Genomic DNA, 23,867 nt, shown 5'->3' with positions numbered 1-23,867 from the left:
ATTATAGTCTTATAACTGTGTAAAATGATCAATTTTAGTCATTCTCGTAAAAATCAAGTAATTAAAAAACTAATATTATTGTAAAAATTTTATAATTATATTGTTATACACACGTGAATGTCACGAGAGTGTTTTTAACCACTTAATTGTAATTGTAATTGTAATATATATAAATTTAGTTTGGTGTAACCAAGTCGAACCAAATTCAGTTACTACACATACTGCTCAAGTTTTATTATATAAATAATAACATAGTATAGATTTTGCACAAAATAAAGTTGAGGATTCAGAACGCAAAAAAAAGCAGCAGCACTAAAGTTAGAGGCAAATCAAAATTTCGATAAAGGTAGAGGGCTTAATGTGAATTATATAACTCCTACACAGCTCAACTCATCTCGTAGATAAATTCACCGCGCGGACGGAAGATGGCGGAATTTCTGGAAGTAGCCACTTCCATGACCATGACTTCTACTTTGCGAGGTAGAAAAGAACTTAGTTTCCTCTCGTCCTTCGCCACAACCCATCCTCCGCCGCCGGAATTTTTTCTCTCACCGATAAATTCAAGAACCCAAAATGTAAAATCGCCGAAACTCCTCAAGGGCTGTCTTTCAGCGTCTTGCAGTATTCGGGCAGCCGTTGGTGACAAAACACTTTTTCATGGAAAAGCTTCGGAGAATGAAGCTTCGATTAGGAATAGTAATGGGAATTTGCGCGATAAGATATCGAGAAAGAGGAGGGTGTTTTTGTTGGATGTGAACCCGTTGTGTTACAAAGGAAGCACACCGAGCTTGGAGTCTTTTGCTCATTGGATTTCCCTTTTCTTCTCCCAAGTCAGCCTCAATGATCCTGTCATTGCTGTAAGCTTACTTTCTTGTCCCCTATTCTAAAATTCGAAATTTATGCATAATTTTTCTGAAAATGTACATAAATGCTTGTGTATATGATTCTTTCATTTGCTGCTTTAGTTAATTTTTTTCATACAAGTATGCCACATATTGATCTTGTGAAATAGATGCAGGAATTCTTGGGAAATACAATGCTTGATTGTGTTTCATTTGAACGTTATATGATGTATATATACAAAAGGCTTCCAAAAATACAAAATATAAATAAAGAAGTTAGATATAATTCTGTCAACATAGATGGCACCAATTCTTCCAAGAAAACAGCAGAACATAGGATCATGAATCAAGGCAAGATATCATTGACAAAACTTTTCCTTTTGATTATGAAATTTCCTTAGCATGTGGAGGTGGCGAAACGCCCAGTTTGTTGCGAAGATTGGTGAATGGTTTCTTTGGCAGACCCTTTGTGAAGATGTCAGTTGGTTGACACGAAGAAGTAATATATCTAGTAATCAAAGTGCTCATCGCGAGACAAAATGATAATCAATTTCTATGTGTTTGGTTCTAGCATGAAACATCGGATTTACAGACATATGAAGAGCGCTGATATTATCACAAGATAACTGTGGTGGTCGGGATAGATAGATACCAATCTCACGTAATAATGAGACTAACCATGTTAATTCGGCAGTGGTAAAAGCCATCGAGCGATATTAAGCCTGCGAACTTGAGCGTGAAGCTGTTGGTTGTTGGCACCAACAAATACGCAAAAACCAGTTGTCCTCCTTCTCGTTGTAGGACAACCACACCAATCAGCATCACTGAATCCATACTGGGAAATCGGGCTTTGAGAAAGATAAAAAAAATGCCAAGAAATCGGGTTCCCTTGAAGTACCTTAGTATGCGTTTCACAGCCTTGAGATCAGCCATGGTTGGATTGCTAAAACATTGACAAACCTTATTGACGGCGTGAATATTGTCCGGCCTAGTGAAAGTAAGATATTGAAGCGCACCGACGATACTTCGGTATGTGAAAGCATCTACTGGCTCATCATCTTGATTAGTTGATTGAGCTTTGAGCACCATTGGAGTTGAAGTTGGTGAGCTTCCAAAATTTTTTGTGCTTGAAGTAAATGGTGCCAATCTGATTGCGAATGAAAGGCAGACACGATCTAGATTCAGTCGCGCCATCAATTCAATGAACAATAACATTCTCGTAAACCACGATTTTTATCTTTGAAACAAGTAATGTGATATTCACCTCTAAACAACGTGTTTACTAACAAATAACAAAGAAAACAGTTTATCCAATTCTCGTGAAGAATAATTGGCCAACACTACAAAGTATTAAACTTTGATAAGTTTGATTTTAAGGAAAACACAAAGGTGTAAACAAAGCCAAAGCCTTTGGAGAAAAAATAGTCTTCAAATATATAATCCAAGTTCTTAATTTTCGTGCATTACAAGATATATGTCAGAAAATACCAAAAGAACACAACAAAACTATGGAAAACCCTAATTCAGCTCCGCGTCGCGGCACGCCATGGCGCGTTGAAAACGTGCTACTCTGCGCATGGTTCTGTCCTGTGCGCCTTGGTCTGCATAGCACCGGGGCGCGCGCCTCACTGCCTCTGTGCGTGCTTGGATGCTTCTGGAAGCGCGGCTGAGCGTTCGTACTTTGCGGGTGCATGCCAACTGCTATCTCCCTGGCCATTTTACACTCAAATGCTTGGTAGCTCAATACAATTCCACTAAGTGCTTCCTTGAACTCCTGTAATCACTTGAATATGTTTGATACTTCATCTCCAATCGCTATCAAGCTTGTACCTTCGAGACAACATATCTTCTTGAAATTCCTTCCAAATATTAGCATGTGATGCTCGGTCAGATTTATATCACACTCTCTTTCTTCAAAAAGATTTTTCCTCAAATATTCGCTACCTACACACAAACAAAGCAATTTAGTAACAGAAAGAATTATATTATTAACATGCTTGCTTTTCAACTCTAGTTTGTAGGCTCTATGTTGCACCTACCACAACAACCATAGAAATCTCAACTTCATGGTTTCCTTCGCCATGTCTTTATCAGTTACACCAGATGATAAATAACAAACGACACCAAATGATGGTAATAAGACCTCATTAAGCATCATGAAAATTAAGTTTTTCCCTTTCTTTGATGTAGTTAACTCCACAACAAAACCCATGCAAATGTACGACATTTGCTCTCTAGGATTAAGAATTAGTTCATGCAATATATAAGAATCTAGCCTAGTCCTAGATATCATTTTCATATATACAATGCATGTTTCACCAACCTACGCAACATATCTCTTCATATCTAGCCATAATAGAAATTCATAGAACCTATCCATGATCATAGTCACTCCATAATTACACATCAAACCATGATCATGTGTCTCAATAACACGTTACTCATGCAATGGACGTAGAATGAAAAAATTATTCTTTTTAAACAAATACTCATTATGATCATAAGAATTTTCATATTCAACCATGCACCTCTCAAAACCATCACCAAGCAAATATAGATCACGCAAATAGGATATGCCACATGTACTATCCATGCAATCATTTGATACATTACAAACCTTCAAATTTTTATCGCCACTAAATACCACCAATTTGGATAGTTGAGAGAAATTAAAAATCACAATATTTATATGCAATTTCTCACTACTTTCAATCTCATAAAATTTAGACACACAAGTTAGAATTAACTCATATCTCCTTACTACCACATTCGCAACGCTTCCTCCAAAATCTTGGAAACAAAACCTCATAGGATTAAAGTTTGGAAGTAAGACATACCTCATAGTCGTTGTGTTGGAAACTATTATTACCCCACTTTGATTGCTTTCGAAACCATACAGATCAACACATGGTATTCCTTCATCACCAACACTCGTTTGCCTCATCATCATGACATCTCGAGAATCCTGCAAAGAAGAGATAAAAATGCTCGGGATTGAACTAGTTATATCATGACAATGTGAATAAAAGGGGTTTATGCAAAAACAAATATCTCTCCAATTCACTCTTTTGGATCATTTTATTGGCCTCTTTCCTTTGTTTTTTCGGTCTTCTCACATTTCTTTTACTCGCTTCATGAAATTCCAATTGATCCTCAAAAGAGATATTTTTCTTCAAGACATGTACGAACCAAGGTTTCACTTTGTTTATTCTCCTCCTCCATAGCAGACATATTAGGAAGTTCATCATCTACTGACTCACCTTCCACCACATATTGTTCAGCACTCGCATCATCAACTGGTGGAGTATCAACATCCTCAACTTTCTCAACTTCAACTTTGGGCTCAAGATCCACTTCAAATTTTGATGCAAGCTCTACTTGAGAATCCATCACTGTCATCGCCTCACTTGGACATTGGGTAATATCATGTACAATTTCGAGACACCAAATGCATCTGATATTACAAGTATAAGTATTGAAAATTTCAGATGTACTTCGATATTCGTGCTTGGGAGCTTCATGATTTGAATCCATCATTAGCCTAGCCATGATTTTCTCCTCCATGCTCGACCTCCATGTGGATGCCAACGACTCTCTCTCCTATCATAGTGATTAGGAACAAAACGTTTCCTCATCACTCTTTTCTACTTATCCCAGTCTAGCCATGATTTTCTCCTCCATGCTCGACCTCCATGTGGATGCCAACGACGTCTCTCTCCTATCATAGTGATTAGGAACAAAACGTTTCCTCATGACCCTTTTCTACTAATCCCACATGACTATAGGATTCTCTTCACATCTTTTCCTACCCAACACTAATTAATCCCAGCAAGTAGTAGTATAGTCGATAAACTCACTACAAGCTCGTTTTATTGCGGATTTCAAATATACACTTCATCCTCTACTCCCAATCAAAATACTCCTTTGAATCGGCTCTCCCACGGAAAGAAGTGACCGTCATCTTTACACCACTCACTTTATACTCTTTCCGATTTCTATACTTACTCCTCTTGTCACACCGCTTATCATCGCCCCAATTCAGGCGTGATTCTCTATCCCCACCGACACTATCATCCCTATTATCATCAATTTTCCTATCACATGTCTCCTTTTCTTCGCACCGCCTATCCTTTTTTATGTAAAGGCTTATACTCCTCTCCCACATTCTACCCAACTCTCTAACCTATGCTTGAAATTGTCGATCGTCAGACATGTTGTACCTGCAAGAAAATTAATATAAATAAGAATAATATATATCTCACCCAAATCTTCACAGTCACTCAAAAGGAAATTTCACTCACTCTTTCTTTTGTTTTTTTTTTCTTATCCTCACTACAAATACATCACATGTCACTCCAAGAAAGAGCACTTGCACCCGAGTATCCTCACTCAAATTTGAGGACTCTCAATTAAGGGTACGCTTAGGCTTTGTAGCTTGTGTGTATCAAACTCACAAGTTCAAACTTCACAACACTTGCAAACTGATTCACTTGGACGAAAAAAAACAAATGACTTAAAAGACTCGAATATGTCTCAAACACTAAAAGGAAGAATTTTCGATGCGGAGATGCAAGCAAGAAAATTCGACACACTCTTTCTCTTTTTTTTGGTACTGATCTATCATATTTTTTTTTGTACTGATCGATCTTTTTTTTTTGTTTTGATCGATTTTTTTTGTTCTCTCTCAAGAACAATAAAAAATCTCAAAAACAATAATAAAAAAAATTAAAACAAATAAGGGAAACTTTCAATCCAAGAAGGAAACTTGAATCAACATGGAAACATTCACTCTAATATCCCTTTCTTGTAGTTCAAGCTTCGAACTTTTCTTTTTTTTTTTGTTCGAAATTTTTATTATTATTATTTTTTAAATTTCGATATTTTTATTACTTGCACAACAAGACACGAAGAAAAACTTGTGCTACAAGAAACAACAAAGAGACTCGTGGAAAATTCGATAATCGCAAGATTCACGAACACGAGAAGACTAGAAAACAAGATTCCTATTAGGAATTTTGCGACACAAGAAAAATGAATGACGCAACCAATAAAATTAAGAGAACTCGTAAAAAATAACACATGAGAAAACTTACTTGTGTCAAAACCTTGACCTAATTATCAATGATATCAATCAGAGCAAACCATAGCTTTGATACCAAATTATGCTAATTTGATTACTGTTTGACTCAATCGCGCCATCAATTCAATGAACAAAAAGATTATCGTAAACCCCGGTCTTTATCTTTGAAACAAGTAGCATGATATTCACCCCTAAACAACGTGCTTTAGTAACAAATAGCACAAAGAAGACAATTGATCTCAATGGAACCTTCAAAGAACTCATCTTTGACGATCCACGTGAAGAACAATCGACAAAATCCACAAAATATTAAATTTTGATAAGTTTGATTTTAAGGAACGCACAAAAGTACAAATAGAGCTAAAGCTTTTGGTGAGAAAGTGTTCTTCAAATATATGATCCAAGTTCATAATTTTTGTGCATTACATGATATACGTGAGAAAATACCAAAAGAACACAACAAAACTACGGAAAACCCTAATTCAGCCTAAAATCCGCGCACGGAGTGCCATGTTGCGTTGAAAACGCGCTCTGTGCGCATGTTTTTGTCCTGTGCGCCTTGGTCTGCATAGCGTGCGCTGGTGAGCTGTGGGCGCTCTGCACATGACTTGCTGCCTCCGTGCGTGCTTGGATGCTTCCGGGCACACGGTTGCACGTTTGTGCTGCGAGGTTGCGCGCAACTGCTGTTTCCCGGGTCATTTTGCACTCTAATGCTTGGTAGCTCAATACGATTCCACTAAGTGCTTCCGTGAACTCCTTTAATTGCTTGAATATGCTTGATGCTTCATCTTCAATCACCATAAAACTTTTACGTTCGAGACAACAGAACTTCTTGAAATTCCTTCCAAATATTAGCATGTAATGCCCATCAGATTCATATCAATAAATCTGTATTGTATTTTGTTTGTGACAAAAACAAACCACCAGGAAATTGTCTCCAAGAAAGCAGTGATCAACTAGTGATTGAATGAGTGAAGTTAATCTCCTTCAACAAGAATATCGTCAACATAGATAAAGACGAATAATTGTAGCTGTGGTAGAGTGGGGGACAAATAAATGAGAGTCTGAGTTGCTGCAATAAAATCCAAGGTGGAGAAGACATTGTGACAAGTGATCAAACCAAGCTCGAGGGGCTTGTTTGAGCCCACAAGTAGTTTTCTTCAACAAGCAAACATGATTTGGATACTCTTGATCAAGAAATCCATGGTTGTTCCATATATACTATCTCCTTAAGGTACCCATGCAAAAAGCATTTTTTACATCAAGTTGGCGCATGTCCCAATTGAAAGAGAGAGAAAAAGCTATGACAAGTCGAATGATGGTTAGTTTGACTACCAGACTAAAAGTTTCAGCGTAATCAACCCCAGCCACTTGAGTGAAGCCCTTTGCTACTAATTGAGCTTTGTAGCCATCAATCTACCCATCTTCATTAAATTTGATGCGGTATACCCACTTTGAGCCTACAACATTGACATTTGGTGGATGAGGAACAAGTTGTCATGTCTCATTTGAATGTAAAGCTTTCAGCTCTTCGTTCATTTCAGCAAGCCACTTTGGATCTTCATAGCAAACAGAATCTGTATGAGTGGTGGCATTAGTGGAACATGATAGTTCAAGAGAGTTTATTTTGTCATTTTGATTCTTCGCAGCAGAATGTTCAACAGATTGAGACTCCAAAATTGTTGCCACATAATCATTAAATTGAGATGGACCTGCAAGAAAAATAGGATCACCATAGTCTATATTTTGGTTAGGCAGAGAATTTTCCGAACCAGATTGCGGAACAATTTCTTCTAATATTTCTTCTTCATTAGATCCAATCCATTCATCAGTATATGGAAATTCGAACAAAATAAGCTCAGAAGTAGGAGGAGAAGAATTAGAAGGCTTGTGAGGGAACACCTCTTCATTAAGAATGACATGTCGTGTGACAAGTACTTGTCGAGTCTGTGGTTCTAAACAACGATTCTTCGTTAGATAAACCGCTGTAAGAAAAGATTCAACCCAAAGAGAGAGAGAGGCATATTAGCATGAAAAATCATTGTTAAACCCATTTCAACAATATGTCGATGTTTGCGTTCAGCAACACCATTCTGTTTGGGAGTTTCGAGACATAAAACATGAAGTGCAATTCCACAGTCACTTAGAAGAGCTGGGAATTTTCGAGAGTTGAATTCAAAGATTTTGATTTTTCTCTCAAATTGGTTTTCAACCAATTTTTAAAACTTTATTAAACAATCAAAAAAATTCTGATTTTTTCTTCAGGGATGAAGCCACGCGAATCTTGAAAAATCATCCACAAAAAGCACATAATAACGGCAATTCTGATTTGATGGCAAAGGCGCAGGACCCCATAAATCCCAATGAATTTTCTCAAGAGGATGCTCCAAAGTTTTATTTAATTGTTGGAAAGGTAATTTATAGCTCTTTCCCATTTGACAACTAACACATACTGTAGGTTTAGCTATCCAATGGGTAATGTCATTGTTTTTGTTTTTATTCAATATAGTTAGGAGTTAAGGTGTTCAAGACATTGATACCATATGTTTGCCGAAGAGCCTCATTTTTCTATTGCACTTAAAACCTCTTGAGAAGTTTCCTCCAAGGCAAAGAGTTGCCCTTCTTTTGGCGTCACTATTGTCCTTTGGAATCGGTCCTTAACAACAAAATCGGATGTAGTGAATTCAAGAGTACACAAATTATCTGATGTTAGCTTACCAAATGACAATAAATTCTTTTTCAGTTCCGGGACAACTAGAACATCTTTTAGCTTTAGCCTACCCATGTCGGAATCAACACACATATCCCCTGTATGAGTAATAGGAAAACTTTCTCCGTTTCCAACATAAATGACATTACTTCTTTTATATGGTTTTGTATCTGAGAGTTTACTTGAATCGTTAGTCATCTGAGATGTGGCTCCCAAATCAACATAAAAAGTTTCATCATTTGGACCATTAATAGCCATGTCAGCAAGAGCTTGTGGGAAATCATCAGATTGATAGGAGTAATGAAATCTATGCCAACAATCAATAGCAATATGGTTGTATTTGCCACAAATTTGGCATGATTCTTTTTCATAATTGGAGTTGTTTGGCCTTTGTGTTGGCTGTGCAGTTTGGTTTTTACCAAGGTTCTAAAAAGCGTAAAGCGTCCCGAAATACGGATGTCGAGCTCCAAGCTTTTCAAGGAGCTTAAGCGTGAAAAAGCGTTTTTTATCTTTAGTGTAATTGTAATTATCTCGAACCAATAAATAGATAAAATAATACATAAATACGATAAATTTAAGTATGATGCATTAATTCTCATATTTATAAAAGCAAAAAAATCTCAAAATTACAATCTTTATTTGTTTTTACAACTAGACCACATTAAAAATGCTAAATATTTGTCAAATCATTGTCAGGCACGCTTAATCATAATTAAAATTTAAAAATAAACATCTAAATTATAAACATAATTTATTATTTTAAAATTAAAAGACATACCTTCAAAATAAAAAAAATTTAAAAATAAACAGATGCGATTAATTGTACTTAAGCACGCTTGATTAAACACCTTAATTACGCTTAATTCAGTCAAACTACAGTTTGACCGCTTTTCTCCGAAGCGGGGCGTTTTTGTCGAGCTTAAGCGAGCTTAAGCTGCTTAATCGGGCTTTTTAGAACACTAGTTTTTACCCTTGACTTGATTATTGTTGAAATATCCTACTTGTCTCTGGAGTAAAGCCTCCTCCTCTAGAAATGAACTGGCCTCTACCACCTCTTCTGTTTCGTCCTTGTCCGTGTTGGCCAAAATAAGCTGAAGCATGTTCAAGAAAACTCTCTTCTACCTTTCGAGCATTCAAGGCCTGTTCATGTTCTTGAAGTGCTAGTGACTAAAAGAGGGATATGGTGGCTTCGTGAGCGTTGCCAAGCGAAAGTTCTCATACCTTGGTCCCAAGCCTCTAGCAAATTTAAACACTTTGTCCAGGTCATCAACTGGTTTTTTTATAGCAGCAAGCATGTCACAAATTTACTCGTCCACAGATTGTGAACCTTTCTTCAGTGTCGTTAATAATTTTTTTAGATGTCCCTCCTTTTCAATAGTTACTGGCAGCAAATGTATGTTCTTCAAGAGAATACCATAATTCATATGATGTTTCATTATCAAGATTTAGGCCAAGGTATCTTCTCTCATCGTGCCAAGAAGCCAAGATAGAAAAAGACCGTCATTGACAATGCATGGAGAATAGTCGAATTTACCACTTTATCTATCTCCTTTTTCATTTTCAAGTTCAACAGATGGTTTTTCATCAGAGAAGAGATGATGAAGTATTCCTAAGCTGCGAACAAGAGGGTACCAAATAATTGCTGGAGGTTAATTTGGCTGAAACTAAGCTAGAGCATTGGTGAAATGCTTGGACGCTGAATTGTGGCTCCTGAGTTTTCACTAAGCTAGACATTTTTTGTTTTGGTTGAATAATATCACAGCCTGCAGGTATATGGCTTTGATAGCATGCAAGAATTCTTGGGAAATATAATGCTTGATTATATTTCAATTGAACGGTAGATCATCTATAAATACAAAAGGCTTCCAAAAATACAAAATATGAATAAAGAAGTTAGCTATAATTCTGTCAATATAGATGGCACCAAGTCTCCCAAAAAACAGCAGAAGATTGGATCGTGAATCGAGGCAAGATATCATTGACAAAACTTTTGCTTTTGATTATGAAATTTCCTTAACAGTCTGGCATTACTTTAATTTCCAACTTCTCAAAGTTAATAATCTGTTTGGGTTATGATATTGTCCTTATGTTCCATTCATCTTTACGTGTAATATTATGAATTTGTGTCGTTAATTTCTTGAATATGATGAAAGGAGCTACCTTTTTTTTACATTTCGTGTTCAGGAGTCTGTTGTATGGGGCAGTGCAGAAGAAATGTCTAGTATATGGTTATGCCTAGTGCTATCATTTTTTCTTGGGAAGATTAATGCTTATCAATTTTGTTTTAACTGTCAATATCGAAATATGATATATGTAATTTATAGGTTTTGGATGGGGAAAGTGGCAATGAGCACCGCAGACTGCTATTACCAACATATAAAGCTAATAGAAGAAGATCATTGCGGCAGTTTCCTGGGTTGAGAAGTGCAAGGAACACATATAGACGCTCAGAAAAGCTTGTCATAGACGTTCTTGAGAAATGCAATGTGCCGGTGAATAAATCTTTATGCTTTTGAAATTTTTGATGCCATGAAACTATTATTGATGGTCATTTGTACCGCTTTCAATGTGCAACAACTAAGGCTGTTACCAAGTATTCAGCTTTATGATCTCAGCTTGCAGGTTGTGAAGATCGAAGGGTACGAAGCAGACGATGTTGTTGCAACACTTGTGGAAGAAGTTCTGAAAATGGGATATCGAGTTGCTATTGCTTCACCTGACAAAGATTTCAAGCAACTGATATCAGAAGATGTCCAGATTGTTCTGCCTGTACCAGAGTTTGATCGATGGTCCTTTTACACTATAAAGCACTACGTAGCTCAACACAATTGTGATCCACAGTCTGATTTGAGCTTAAGTAAGCATTTCATTGCATATTGATTTTATTCATGTGTGGCTAAAACATTTTATTTGGTGAACTAAGATGAGGTATAGATGGGAGTGAAAACTAATTGAATTGAGCATATTACTACTTATTGTTTCATATTCAAGGTCAAGCTCGAAGTTTGGTTGAACCTGATTTGTTTGGTTTGAGATGAATTAGCTAGCTCTCATATGCAAATGTTCGAATTATGGCTTGAGCTTATGGCCTCGTGTCATTTTAAATGTATTTAATAAATATTTAAAGTTCACGAATTCGAAAAAATATATTGAACCATATTTCGGCTAAAAAAAATTTGGCACGTTTTACTCTATTTGATAATTGAATTTAAAAGTGACAATATTCAAGTCAGCTTGCAAAGCTCTAAGCCAATACTAGTAGCAACTGTGTTTCACTTGTCGGCATTGAAAACTCTGAAGGAAAATTTTTTATAATATATGCCAAGCTTAGGAAAGAATGGCATTATGATCGAACTATTTTCTTTAGGATTTTTTTAGCTGAGCCAAGCTATGTTTGACAGGATGCATTTTAGGCGATGAAATAGATGGTGTACCTGGAATCCAACATGTTGTTCCTGGTTTTGGTCGGAGGACTGCTTTAAAGCTCTTGAAAAAGCATGGTTCCTTGGAAAATTTACTCAGTGCTGCCGCCGTAAGAACTGTGGGCAGACAATATGCACAAGAAGCCCTCACGAACCATGCTGATTTTTTGCGGAGGAATTATGAAGTCCTTTCCTTAAAAAGGTAGTTCTTGATTCCTTTCCCATTGCATTTCACTTCAAAGCAGGGCTGTAAACGTGCCTGAATTTTAAGATTTTCTGACTCCGGAATTTTTTTTGAGCTTAGTAGTTTATTGACTCAAAATCGAGTATGCATAAAGACATTACCGATTGTATTATAAAGAGACGGTTGGATCAGTTTTTTAATGATAAATAGTCATATTTGAAATTAGTTTGATTGATAAATATAGTCATATTTGAAATTAGTTTGATTGATTTGTAATTTACATAGTATAATATAACTAATTACGTATAATCATATAGTACATATTCAGTACAGAAACGAATAATTATAGTAATAACACGCTCACGAATGGTCGTGTTAATATTCATGCTCGATAATAATCAAGCTTGAGTCTGACGGATCAGGAGCCTACTCGGTTCATCTTATTCCCATGCTTTGAAAGAAATGTTTCAATTTAGCATTTCCCATTTCTGTTATTTCGTTGTATTTCTATTCCTATCTTTGAGTTTTCGTATTGCAGAGATATTGATGTCCATGTTGACGAGAAGTGGCTGTCTTGGAGGGATGCACAGAGTGATCCCACTATTTTATCAAATTTTATGCATCTTTTGGCACGAACTCGGAGGCTTGCGCAAAACAAATCCCATTCAAATGGCGAGTCTTGCTAGCGCTTTGGAAACATCCCTCCATTCGATAATATCTACAACATTAGTTCAATCACGTGCGTGCCTTTAAAAGTCTATAATTGCAATTATCATCCATTTTTGTCGGTTTTGATGGAGTCATTGTTGGGGAGTTACACCCGAAACGATGCCGACCACGATGATAATAGTACCCAAAAATGCGGAATAAAATAACCAACAAGAACACAAAGATTTACGTGGTTCACCCAATATAGGCTACGTCCACAGAGCACTGCAACTTTTATAACCGGAAGAAATATTACAACAAGTGTATACATCAATACACTCAATATTTCTCACACTCCCAACCCGAGTATACCGAGAAAATAATTTCTCTAACTCACACAAGAGAATTCCCGCACTCAAGAAAAAAATACACTCTTTTTTCTATGCACTCTTTTTTTATCAAAGCTAAAAAGCTTTTGATTTTGGGATACAATAACTGGAGGAATTGAGCTCTATTTATAACTAATTCCTTCCAGCAATTTCACAATGCTTTCGATGTGGGATGAGAGTTTTTTATTATTTTATTTAATACGTGGGCCTCACCTTATTAAATAATCAAACCTAACAATTCTCCCACTTAAAGACTTGATTTCAATCATGTCTTCACACCATCAGTGCAGCAGCTCATATATCTCCATTTATACCTGTAGTCCAACTGAAGTTGAACACAACTTCAGTTTGTCAATGGTTACCGTCTTCGTGAGCATATCGGCTGGATTTTTACTTCCAAGAATCTTCTCTAGCATCAAGACTCCATCTTTCAGCACTGATCTGATGAAATGATACTTAACCTGTATATGCTTTGTCCTAGCATGATAAACAGGATTTTTTGCTAAATGAATAGCACTCTGACTGTCACAGTATAATGTGCTATCTTCAAGCTTCTGACCCAATTCCTCCAGAAAGGATTTCAACCATATCATCTCCTTGCTAGTTTCTGTAACTGCAACATACTCAGCCTCAGTAGTCGAAAGCGCAACAATCTTTTACAGTTTAGACACTCAGCTTACAACTGTACCACCTAATGTGAACACATATCCAGTAGTACTTTTCCTGCCATCCAGGTCACCACCCATATCGGCATCGACAAAACCCTGTAAGCCAAATTTTGATCTCCTGAAGCATAAAGAACAACTAGCAGTACCTTTCAAATACCTGAGAATCCACTTAACTGCTTCCCAGTGTTGCTTTCCTGGATTACTCATAAACCTGCTCACAACTCCCACTGCATGTGCTATGTCTGGTCTTGTGCACACCATTGCATACATGATGTTTCCGACAGCAGAAGCATAAGGAACCTTATTCATATAAGTCTGCTCCTGCTCCGTCGATGGTGATTGTGCTTTGGTTAGTTTGAAATGACTAGCCAAAGGAGTACTCACAGATTTAGCTTCATCTATATTAAATCTGTTAACCACCTTTTTCACGTACTCTTCTTGAGATAACTTCAAGAATCCATTCACCCGGTCTCTAAAGATCCTCATTCCAAGGATTTGCTTTGCAGCACCCAAATCTTTCATGGCAAATTCCTTTGATAAATCTTTCTTAAGTTTATCAATTTCTTCCAGACATGCTCCAACTATCAGCATATCATCTACATATAACAGTAGTATGATATAAGAACCGTCAAACTTTTTCACATAACAGCAGTGATCAGCTTGACACCTTAGGAATCCATTTTCACTCATGAATCCATCAAACTTCTTGTACCACTGTCTTGGAGCTTGTTTGAGACCGTACAAGCTCTTCTGAAGTTTGCACACCATTCTCTCTTTTCCCCGTACTTCAAAGCCCTGTGGCTGCTTCATATAAATTTCTTCATCTAGGTCACCGTGAAGAAACGCAGTCTTTACATCCAACTGCTCCAAATGTAAGTCTTCCTTCGCCACTAGTCCAAGTACAGTCCTGATAGTGGTTAATTTAACCACCGGAGAGAAAATCTCGGTGTAATCAATTCCTTCCCGTTGTTGGAAGCCTTTTACAACAAGTCTTGCCTTGTACCGCTTGCTACCATCATGCTCTTCTTTTAACCGGTACACCCACTTGTTATGTAACGCCTTTTTGCCTTGCGGAAGTTCTGTCAACTCCCACGTCTGATTGGATGACAGTGAATCCATCTCATCTTCCATGGCCAACTCCAACTTGGTTGAATCATCATTTTGCATTGCCTCGTCATAGGTCTCCGGTTCACCTTTGTCTGTCAGCAAAATATAGTGAAGTGCAGGGGAGTATCTCTCAGGTGGTCTAATGGTTCTCAAAGATCTCCTGAGTTCAATCACCGGAGTTTGTGGGTCATCATCTTGTGCAGTTTCTTCTTCATCTTCCTGGTTACTGGTTTTCAATTCATTCACAGGAATGTTTGTTAATGGCACTTCATCAGCCTTCTTGACTTCAGGACATTCATCTCCTGCTCCAATATCTGACTTGTCCTTGTACAGAAGTTTCTCATTAAAGATTAAATCCCTGCTCCGAATGATCTTCCGATTTTGGTCATCCCAGAAACGATAACCAAACTCATTATCTCCATAACCAATAAAGAAGCACTTCTTTGATTTCGGATCAAGTTTTGTTCTGCTTGCTGAATCAATATGAACATAGGATAGACATCCAAACACTTTCAAGAAAGAAAGGTTTACTTCTTTGTCGCTCCAAACCTCTTCGGGTATTTTGTAGTCCAGTGGTAGCGAAGGTCCTCTGTTGATCAGATATGCTGCAGTGTTAACAGCATCAACCCAGAACGATTTTGGCAACCCAGAATGCAATCTCATGCTCCTTGCGCGTTCATTCAAGGTCCTGTTCATCCTTTTAGCTACACCATTCTGTTGAGGTGTACCAGGAATGGTTTTCTCCATCTTGATCCCGTTCTGTGCACAATATTTCTTGAACTCATCATCTTCATATTCTCCACCATTGTCAGACCGTAAGCATTTCACCTTCAAGTTGGTCTCATTTTCCACCATAGCTTTCCACCTTTTAAAGGTCTCATAAACATCAAATTTATTTTTCAGAAAATAAACCCAAACTTTTCTACTCGAATCGTCAATGAATGTGACATAGTATCTCGAGCCTCCAAGGGATGTCACAGGAGATGGTCCCCATACATCAGTGTGAACCAGCTCCAACTTTGCTGTTTTCGGTTCTCTACCGCCTTTTGAAAAGCTCACCTTCTTCTGCTTTCCAAATATACAGCTTTCACATACTTGGTGTTCAACAGTCTTTAATTCTGGTAGCTTTCCTTTTGACACCAACATCTTCATTCCCTTCTCACTCATGTGTCCAGGTCTATAATGTCATAGACTTGAATTGGCTCCAGCATCCACAGCTGCTAATGTGTCTCTTCAACTGGAAGTCATATACAGTGTTCCAGTTTTCTTTCCTCGCGCAACAATCATGGCTCCTTTGTTCACTTTCCAGGAACCATCACCGAAGGTCACATTGTGGCCTTCATCATCGAGCTGTCCCACCGAGATCAGATTCCGTGTCAATTTTGGTACATGCCTGACTTTGTTGATTTTCCAGACAGATACATTCGACATCTTCATCCGTATATCACCCATACCAACAATTTCCAAGGGTTTTCCATCAGCCAGGAAAACTTTTCCGTAATCACCAACGATGTAATTATCAAATACATCGCGATTACCGGTGGTATGAAACGAAGCTCCCGAGTCCATAACCCAAGAATCAACAGGGCTTTCCATGGATAATAGCAGAGCATCATGTACTTCCTCAGTGACAGCATTGGCATTATTCTTCGTTGATCTGCAGTTCTTTTTCAGGTGACCAATCTCACCACAGCTCCAGCACTTCATATTCTTTTCAATGAGGTTTTTGTCTTTTCCATTTCTTGATTTGGATCTACCGCGCCATCGGTTGGAACTCCTTTCACCACTCCTGCCTCTTCCTCTGTTATCAAGATTTAGAGCAGATCTCGATGATGTTGCTTCACCCGAGTCTTTCCTGCGAACTTCTTCAGCAAGGATTTGATCTCTAACATCATTGAGTTGTAGTTTTCCTTTTCCAACAGAGTTGCTAACCGCTGCCCGCATCGGTTCCCAANCAATCATCATCCTCCATCTTTTCCGGTTTCTTTCCTGATAGAGGTTGATGCAGCTTCTTACTGTACAGATAATCTCTTATCTGTAACCGCCAGAACGAAAAATCTGTTCCGTCGAACTTGTTGATTCCCGGTCCCGATCCATCATCTCCGGCCATCACTTCTCTAGCCTTAGCAAAAAATCTAAAAAATCTTTTCTGATGTGGAAGATCAGACAAAGCTGCAACCACAGAGCATACTCAGAATTCTTAAGAATTTTCACAACAAGGCTCTGATACCAGTTGTTGGGGAGTTACACCCGAAGCGATGCCGACCACGATGATAATAGTACCCAAAAATGCGGAATAAAATAACCAACAAGAACACAAAGATTTACGTGGTTCACCCAATATAGGCTACGTCCACGGAGCACTGCAACTTTTATAACCGGAAGAAATATTACAACAAGTGTATACACCAATACACTCAATATTTCTCACACTCCCAACCCGAGTATACCGAGAAAATATTTCTCTAACTCACACAAGAGAATTCCCGCACTCAAGAAAAAAATACACTCTTTTTTTCTATACACTCTCTTTTTATCAAAGCTAATAAGCTTTTGATTTTGGGATACAATAACTGAAGGAATTGAGCTCTATTTATAACTAATTCCTTCCAGCAATTTCACAATGCTTTCGATGTGGGATGAGAGTTTTTTATTATTTTATTTAATATGTGAGCTCCAACTTATTAAATAATCAAACCTAACAGTCATCTTGTTTGCCTTACAGGCTTGAAAGCAATCACATGGTAGATATATGGTGAAATGCTGTCTACATTGGCTACGGCTATATGGAATTCGAAAAATCTTGGCAGGCAGGGAAACGGGGATGCATGTGCATTCGTGAAGGAACGGGAGATAGATGCGACATAAAACCGAGAGGTGTCGAATCATATACGAGGATGAAGTTTGCGACTGAAGGTGCTTTTTTCTTAGAGCAGATTATCTGCAAGAATTTTGTAGCTCTTGTTGTGTCTGTATGGTTCAGTAGAAATTTATGTGATTTTGACATCATGATGGTATTTTATTAGTGAAATTTCAAAAATGACATTGGAAAATGGAAGAAATGTAATTTTGACTCCATCGCAATTGTTTGAATACGCAATTAATTAATAAATATTTATGTAGATTATACGAACAAATAAGATGTTTTCTAATGTTATTTTATATATAAAAAAAAAATGTACAAATAATACGGTACCTTGATAATTTTTCTTATTATTATTTTATTATTTTTTAAGAATATATTATTTGTATTTTTTTTAGTTTTTTAGGATATATTATTTGTATTCTGATGATTTGGTTAAATGAACCAAATTGTGGAAGGCCAAACTCATTAGTCATTCCTTTTTGTTTGAGGTCATGCATGATGTCAACACAACTGAAGAAGAAAAAACGAAATTGGGCACTCCACATACCTTTAGCAACAACATTTAATCGGTAAACATGAGATTTGAAATTTACTTGAATTTAATAAAAAAAAATAATAATTATTTGATTTGGAAATGTGTCCACTAGAGAAAAAGAACCACACAGAAGCTATAATCGATCCGAAATTTTGATGAAGTTGAATGACTTACTGCTAGAACTAGAGAAAAAGAACCACAAGCATGCGTAGAAAGTTGCAAAGTTAACCGAAAAGATAAAACAGCAAATGGAGGAGACTCGACAATTTAGTTATGAGGGTGATGAGGATTAAAGAATGTAACTAATTCCCTACTGTTTTGGTTGGAATTGGATTGAATGTGGTTCTAGTGTCCAATTAATGATTTGGATCACTTTTTCTTGTATTTTGCGGATGATTAATATAATAATATCTCTTAATAAATATTGACTTAAATAATGAAATATTTAATGAAATTATGAAATGAATATTATCTTGTAATATAGACAAGAAATAATAATAGAATTTAAATATTAAAGTATCTTGATTTTGTGGTTGATATTGTGCTCGAGTTAGAGTTGCACTATGACTGCGTCTCTTCACCTACATGAATTAAATACATATATTAAATTATATGAAGACCGCGAAAAAATTTAGTCAACAAAATGTCTTTGTTTTGAATTTACCTGTAGTTTTCCGATCCCTTTGTGTTTGGTGTCATTGTTTTATCCATGGTTGTTTTCTTTGTAACCTTTAAATAAGTAAATTTAAAGAGAAAACAATAGAAAACAGTGACAAATAAAAATTAAATGGTTGCTGCATTTGAAATTTTGAGGGTTACCGGATCTTTCTTGTAGTCGAAGTAGTAGCTGTTGAAGTCTCCAATGAAAAAACGCTGCTTTGTCGTGTTTCCATTTGTTGTTGTACTTCTACATTCACCTTGCCAAACCTTTCGTTGTGGCCTGATGCATCACATCTTCACCGGTTTCCAAATATCGAAAATTTTCATCTTTTCCAAATTTATGCCGAAATTTCATAGAATTTTTCCTTCAAATCCAATTTCCTTTGCAAATCCCCCATAATTTGATCATTCCTAACTTATCAATGTCAACAAAGTCGAAATACTCAACGCTTTTCATTGACGTATTCATTGTGTTTACCACGAGCTTTGAATTTTTCATTGTAATACAACTTTATGCTAATCCGATAAAATTTTCTCATAATCCCTAAATAAAAAATTATAGAATAATCATTGGTCAAAAACATGCATTATACATTCATGAGTATGTATTTCTGCATCATAAATTAACACAACCAATAAATTACCATTATTTGGAGTCTTCATTAGTGAAAATTTAATTCACATGGCCATTAGTCTATTATAAAAAATTGAAAATCACTCGGCAAAATTGCTGTGATTGGTGGTTGAAGCGACAGGATTCAATGGATTTGGCCGAACAAGTGTCATGACATGACCGAAACAATGTTTCTTTTTATCATTGAAATGGGACATCATTTCACGAAAAGGCAGTCTTTTGTTTCAAAGCTTGCAGTCTTTTATAAACAAGACTATTTCATTTGCATTCAACACATCAATTTTTCTCTTCTCTTTTCTCTCTGAATTTAGTTCTATATGTGAATTTTTAAATATTAGCACTTAAGTTTAAATTTTCAAGATATAAAATCTTGAGTTTGGATTTTCTAAGCTTATACGTTTAAATTCGAACTTTGGAATTAAATTCAAAAGTTGTCTTCTAGTTTTGAGTTTTTTAAGCATTTGCGCTTAAATCCAAATTTTGCAAGATTTAAACTCTTGGAATTGGATTTTTAAGTTTAACGCTTAGAATTTGAAATTGGAAAGTTTGCATACCATCTTGATAGCATCATAAACATATTCAAGTTCGTGTGACTTTAAAATTTGTAGTGCTAATATTTTGAAACTGTAGTCGTTGTATCTTGATAAACGAATTGCCAACAAACGTGAACACCGAGGTGGGACAATATCGTTTTAAGGAAAAAAGTCAAACTCTTTCCTCGATTATTTTCTGGTAGCCATTTGGTTCATCCATTTCTATCCCCGAGATTTCCTAAGACAGAATAAAAAATACCTACCAACATAGTCTTCAACCGAAACACAAATATCTGTTACAAACCAAAACACATGGAATTATGGACATATGCATAAGCATTAGTTAAAGAAAATTCATAATTAAGTAATCTAATTAAGTCACAATAAAAAATATACTTCATTAATTGACTGGTTATTTCGATGAAGTCACCATAAAAAAATATATTCACATCATTGGGACATGCCATACTACACACCATATCTTTCTTAAATTTTTCCTACACAGCGTATCTTGGTACCATTGCATTCAAACAAGAAATGGTTGTGTTTGGATTGCCTCTTGTTCCAATAGCAAAGTTTACAAAAAATATCTACATTTTGTGCTGTAGTTATTTGTAAATGTGCGTAAACAAAAAGCGCAATGGCAAGGAGAAATACAATCAACCAACAAAAACACAAATTTAACAAAGAATAACAACATATATCCAGAAAAAAAACGATTTTTTTAAATAAAATCCAATGTAGATTTTTATTTTTTTTACAGAGTTTTCTCATCCTAAAAGAAAAGAAAATATGCGAAATGTCGCAAATGGATGCATTAATTGTAAGGAAAAGACATGGTCATCTATTGCAGCGGAAAGTCGGGGACATCTATTGCAGCAGAAGGCATTAATGAGGGAACACATTTTGTTAAATTCAAATAACACATTTCAAATTTGATGGAAGACGCGTTTTTATACGCGTTTTCATACAGACAAGGAGCTCTATAAATGGAGTTTCCTCCCCTCATTGTGAAATCATTCTTTCATCAAGTTCTCTCTCATCTTATAGCATTTGAGTATTTAGTTCTATAATATTTGTGAGGTGTTAGTTTTCCTGTATTAAGAGAGTGTGTGTTCTCTTTGAAAACACATTGAACGGTTGTGTACCATAAAATATTATAATATATTTCTTTTTCATCTTGCCTATGGTTTTACCATAATAATTTTAGGAGTTTTTCACGTAAATCTCGGTGTCCAGTTTTATACTTTATTTTCATATTATTATCTCAAGTTGCCACACGTGGGACCAACAAGTGGTATCAACGCCTTGGTTTAAAATTTCTTAAAATTCTGAGTATGATATGTGGTTACAACTTAGACTGATCTTCAATATCAAAAAAGTTTTTTAAAGATTTTTTATTAAGGCAAAATTATTTTGTCATGTATACTTAATTGTTATAGACATAATGACGGGCAGGTAGGAGCTAACAAAGTTCAATGAAAGCAATTTTATGCTGTGAAAAATAAAGATACAAGCAGTTTTAAGAAAAAAAAATTGCTTGCGGCCATTGGAGATAGACCGGTGGAAATTACGGACGATAGAAAGTGGAATGAGATAAATGATAATGTTGTTGTCAATTTACACTTGACTATAGCAGACGAAGTACTGTCAAATATATCTGAGACAAAAACAACAAAAGTTATCTGGGATACTCTGACAAATATGTACGAGGTCAAGTTACTACACAACAAGATTTTCCTAAAAGAAGACTTTATACTCTTCGGGTGGCAGAATCCTCATCAATGACCGGCCATATCAACATATTAAATACTTCATTTGCCCAACTCACTTCTACGAGACATAAAATAGAGGAAAATGAACGTGCAGAGATTCTACTTGAAAGTCTTCCAGATTCATATAATCAACTTATCGTCAACTTAACCAACAATATTCTTATGGGCTCTCTAAAATTCGACGATGTCTTAACTGCGGTTCTCGGAGAAGAAATCCGGCGCAATAATAAGGAAGATAGGTTGGTAACTTCGAAGCACGCAGAAGATTTAACGATAATAAGAGGAAGATTTATGGACCGTGACTCCTGTGGGAGCCAAAGACGAGGTAGACTAAGTCAAAAAATAAGAAGAAAACTATTTACTGCTTTAAATGTGGCGATGAAGGGCACTTCAAGAAAGAGTATACGAGTATATCGAAAAGAGTTCTCAAAGAAATGTGGCCAGTACTTCAGGCGGTCGTGAAATATTATTCAGCAAAGCGACAACAGTTGCAGAAGACAGGCACAAATTTTGTGACACATGGATTACGGATTCAGGAGCGACGTGGCACATGACATCTAAGAGAGAATGGTTTGATCATTATGAACCAGTCTCAGGAGGATTTGTATTAATGGGAAATGATCATGCCTTGAAAATCGTTGGGATCAGTACTATCAAAATAAAAATATTTGATGGCATCTTTCGCACTATACATGAGGTACGACATGTGAAGGAGCCGACGAAAAATCTTTTGTCCTTGGGACAATTGGATGATATCGAGTGCAAAACTCGTATCGAGAACGGGATCATGGAAATTGTGAAAAGCACGGTTGTTAAGCGGAAAAAAGTTGTTGCAAATCTTTATGTACTTTTGGGAGAAACACACAAAGAGGCAGAACTAGTTGTTGCATCAATTGATTCAGGTGAAGAATTAACAGTGCTATGGCATAGAAAAATGGGACATATGTCAGAACGAGGGTTGAAAATTCTCTCAGAACGAAAGCTGTTGCCGGGACTTACAAAAGTGTCACTACCCTTTTGTGAACATTGTGTTATCAGTAAACAATACAGATTAAAGTTTGGCACTTCTACTGCCAAAAGTTAAAGCATATTAGAGCTGATTCATTCGGATGTTTGGCAATCACCGGTTGATTCATTCGGATGTTTGGCAAACACCGGTTGTATCCTTAGGAGGAGCGATATAATTTGTCTCATTCATTGATAATTTCTTAAGAAGATGTTGGATGTATTTAATCAAGAAGAAATCAGATGTTTTCCAGATATTCAAAGATTTCAAAGCACGGGTTGAACTTGATTCTGAAAAGAAAATCAAGTATATGAGGATTGACAATGGAGGAGACTATACCAGTGACGAATTTGATGCATATTATCAACATGAGAGCATTAAAAGACAGTTTATCATGGCTTACACACCTCAACAAAATGAAGTGGCGGAGCGGTTGAACGGAACCTTGTTGGATAGAACAAGAGCTATGTTTAGCACTGCGAATCTAGACAAGTCATTTTGGGCAGAAGCAGCCAAAACCGCTTATTATATTATCAATCGTTCTCCTTCAGTGACGATTGATCTGAAGACTCCGATGGAGATGTCGATCGGAAAGCCGACATATTATTCTCATTTACATACATTTGGAAGCCTTGTGTACGTTCTGTACAATGAGCAAGAAAGATCGAAGTTGAATTTGAAATCCAGAAAATGTATCTTCTTGGGTTATGCTGATAGAGTAAAAGGGTTTCGCTTGTGGGATCCTATAATTCGCAAGCTTGTCATTAGCATGGATGTTATATTCGAGGAAGATAAAGTAAAAAGAGAC

The 23,867-nt window shown here is 36.5% G+C and overlaps 1 protein-coding gene across 1 annotated transcript; it reads left to right on the top strand.

The window, feature by feature from the left end:
* The first annotated feature begins 385 nt into the window (after nucleotides 1–385).
* Nucleotides 386–18,093, top strand: LOC140964869 (uncharacterized). The gene is made up of 6 exons (XM_073424841.1): nucleotides 386–857; nucleotides 10,957–11,124; nucleotides 11,255–11,489; nucleotides 12,034–12,256; nucleotides 12,777–12,977; nucleotides 17,776–18,093. The coding sequence occupies exons 1-5, from the start codon at nucleotides 426–428 to the stop codon at nucleotides 12,922–12,924; spliced, it is 1,206 nt and encodes a 401-aa protein (XP_073280942.1). The 5' UTR covers nucleotides 386–425; the 3' UTR covers nucleotides 12,925–12,977; nucleotides 17,776–18,093.
* Nucleotides 18,094–23,867: the final 5,774 nt, after the last annotated feature.

The sequence above is a fragment of the Primulina huaijiensis genome, chromosome 18 (genome assembly GCF_012295235.1).
Source record: "Primulina huaijiensis isolate GDHJ02 chromosome 18, ASM1229523v2, whole genome shotgun sequence".
Lineage (NCBI taxonomy): Eukaryota > Viridiplantae > Streptophyta > Magnoliopsida > Lamiales > Gesneriaceae > Primulina > Primulina huaijiensis.
The sequence above is the reverse complement of the archived record's forward strand: the minus strand, read 5'-3'. Positions and strand labels throughout refer to the sequence as shown.

Excerpts from the sequence above, each read along its gene's own strand:
- LOC140964869 (XM_073424841.1), top strand. The coding sequence starts at position 426 with ATGGCGGAATTTCTGGAAGTAGCCACTTCCATGACCATGACTTCTACT. Across the intron at positions 11,125-11,254 it reads TTGAGAAATGCAATGTGCCG|GTTGTGAAGATCGAAGGGTA; the intron begins GTGAATAAATCT and ends CTCAGCTTGCAG. Across the intron at positions 12,257-12,776 it reads GAAGTCCTTTCCTTAAAAAG|AGATATTGATGTCCATGTTG; the intron begins GTAGTTCTTGAT and ends TTCGTATTGCAG.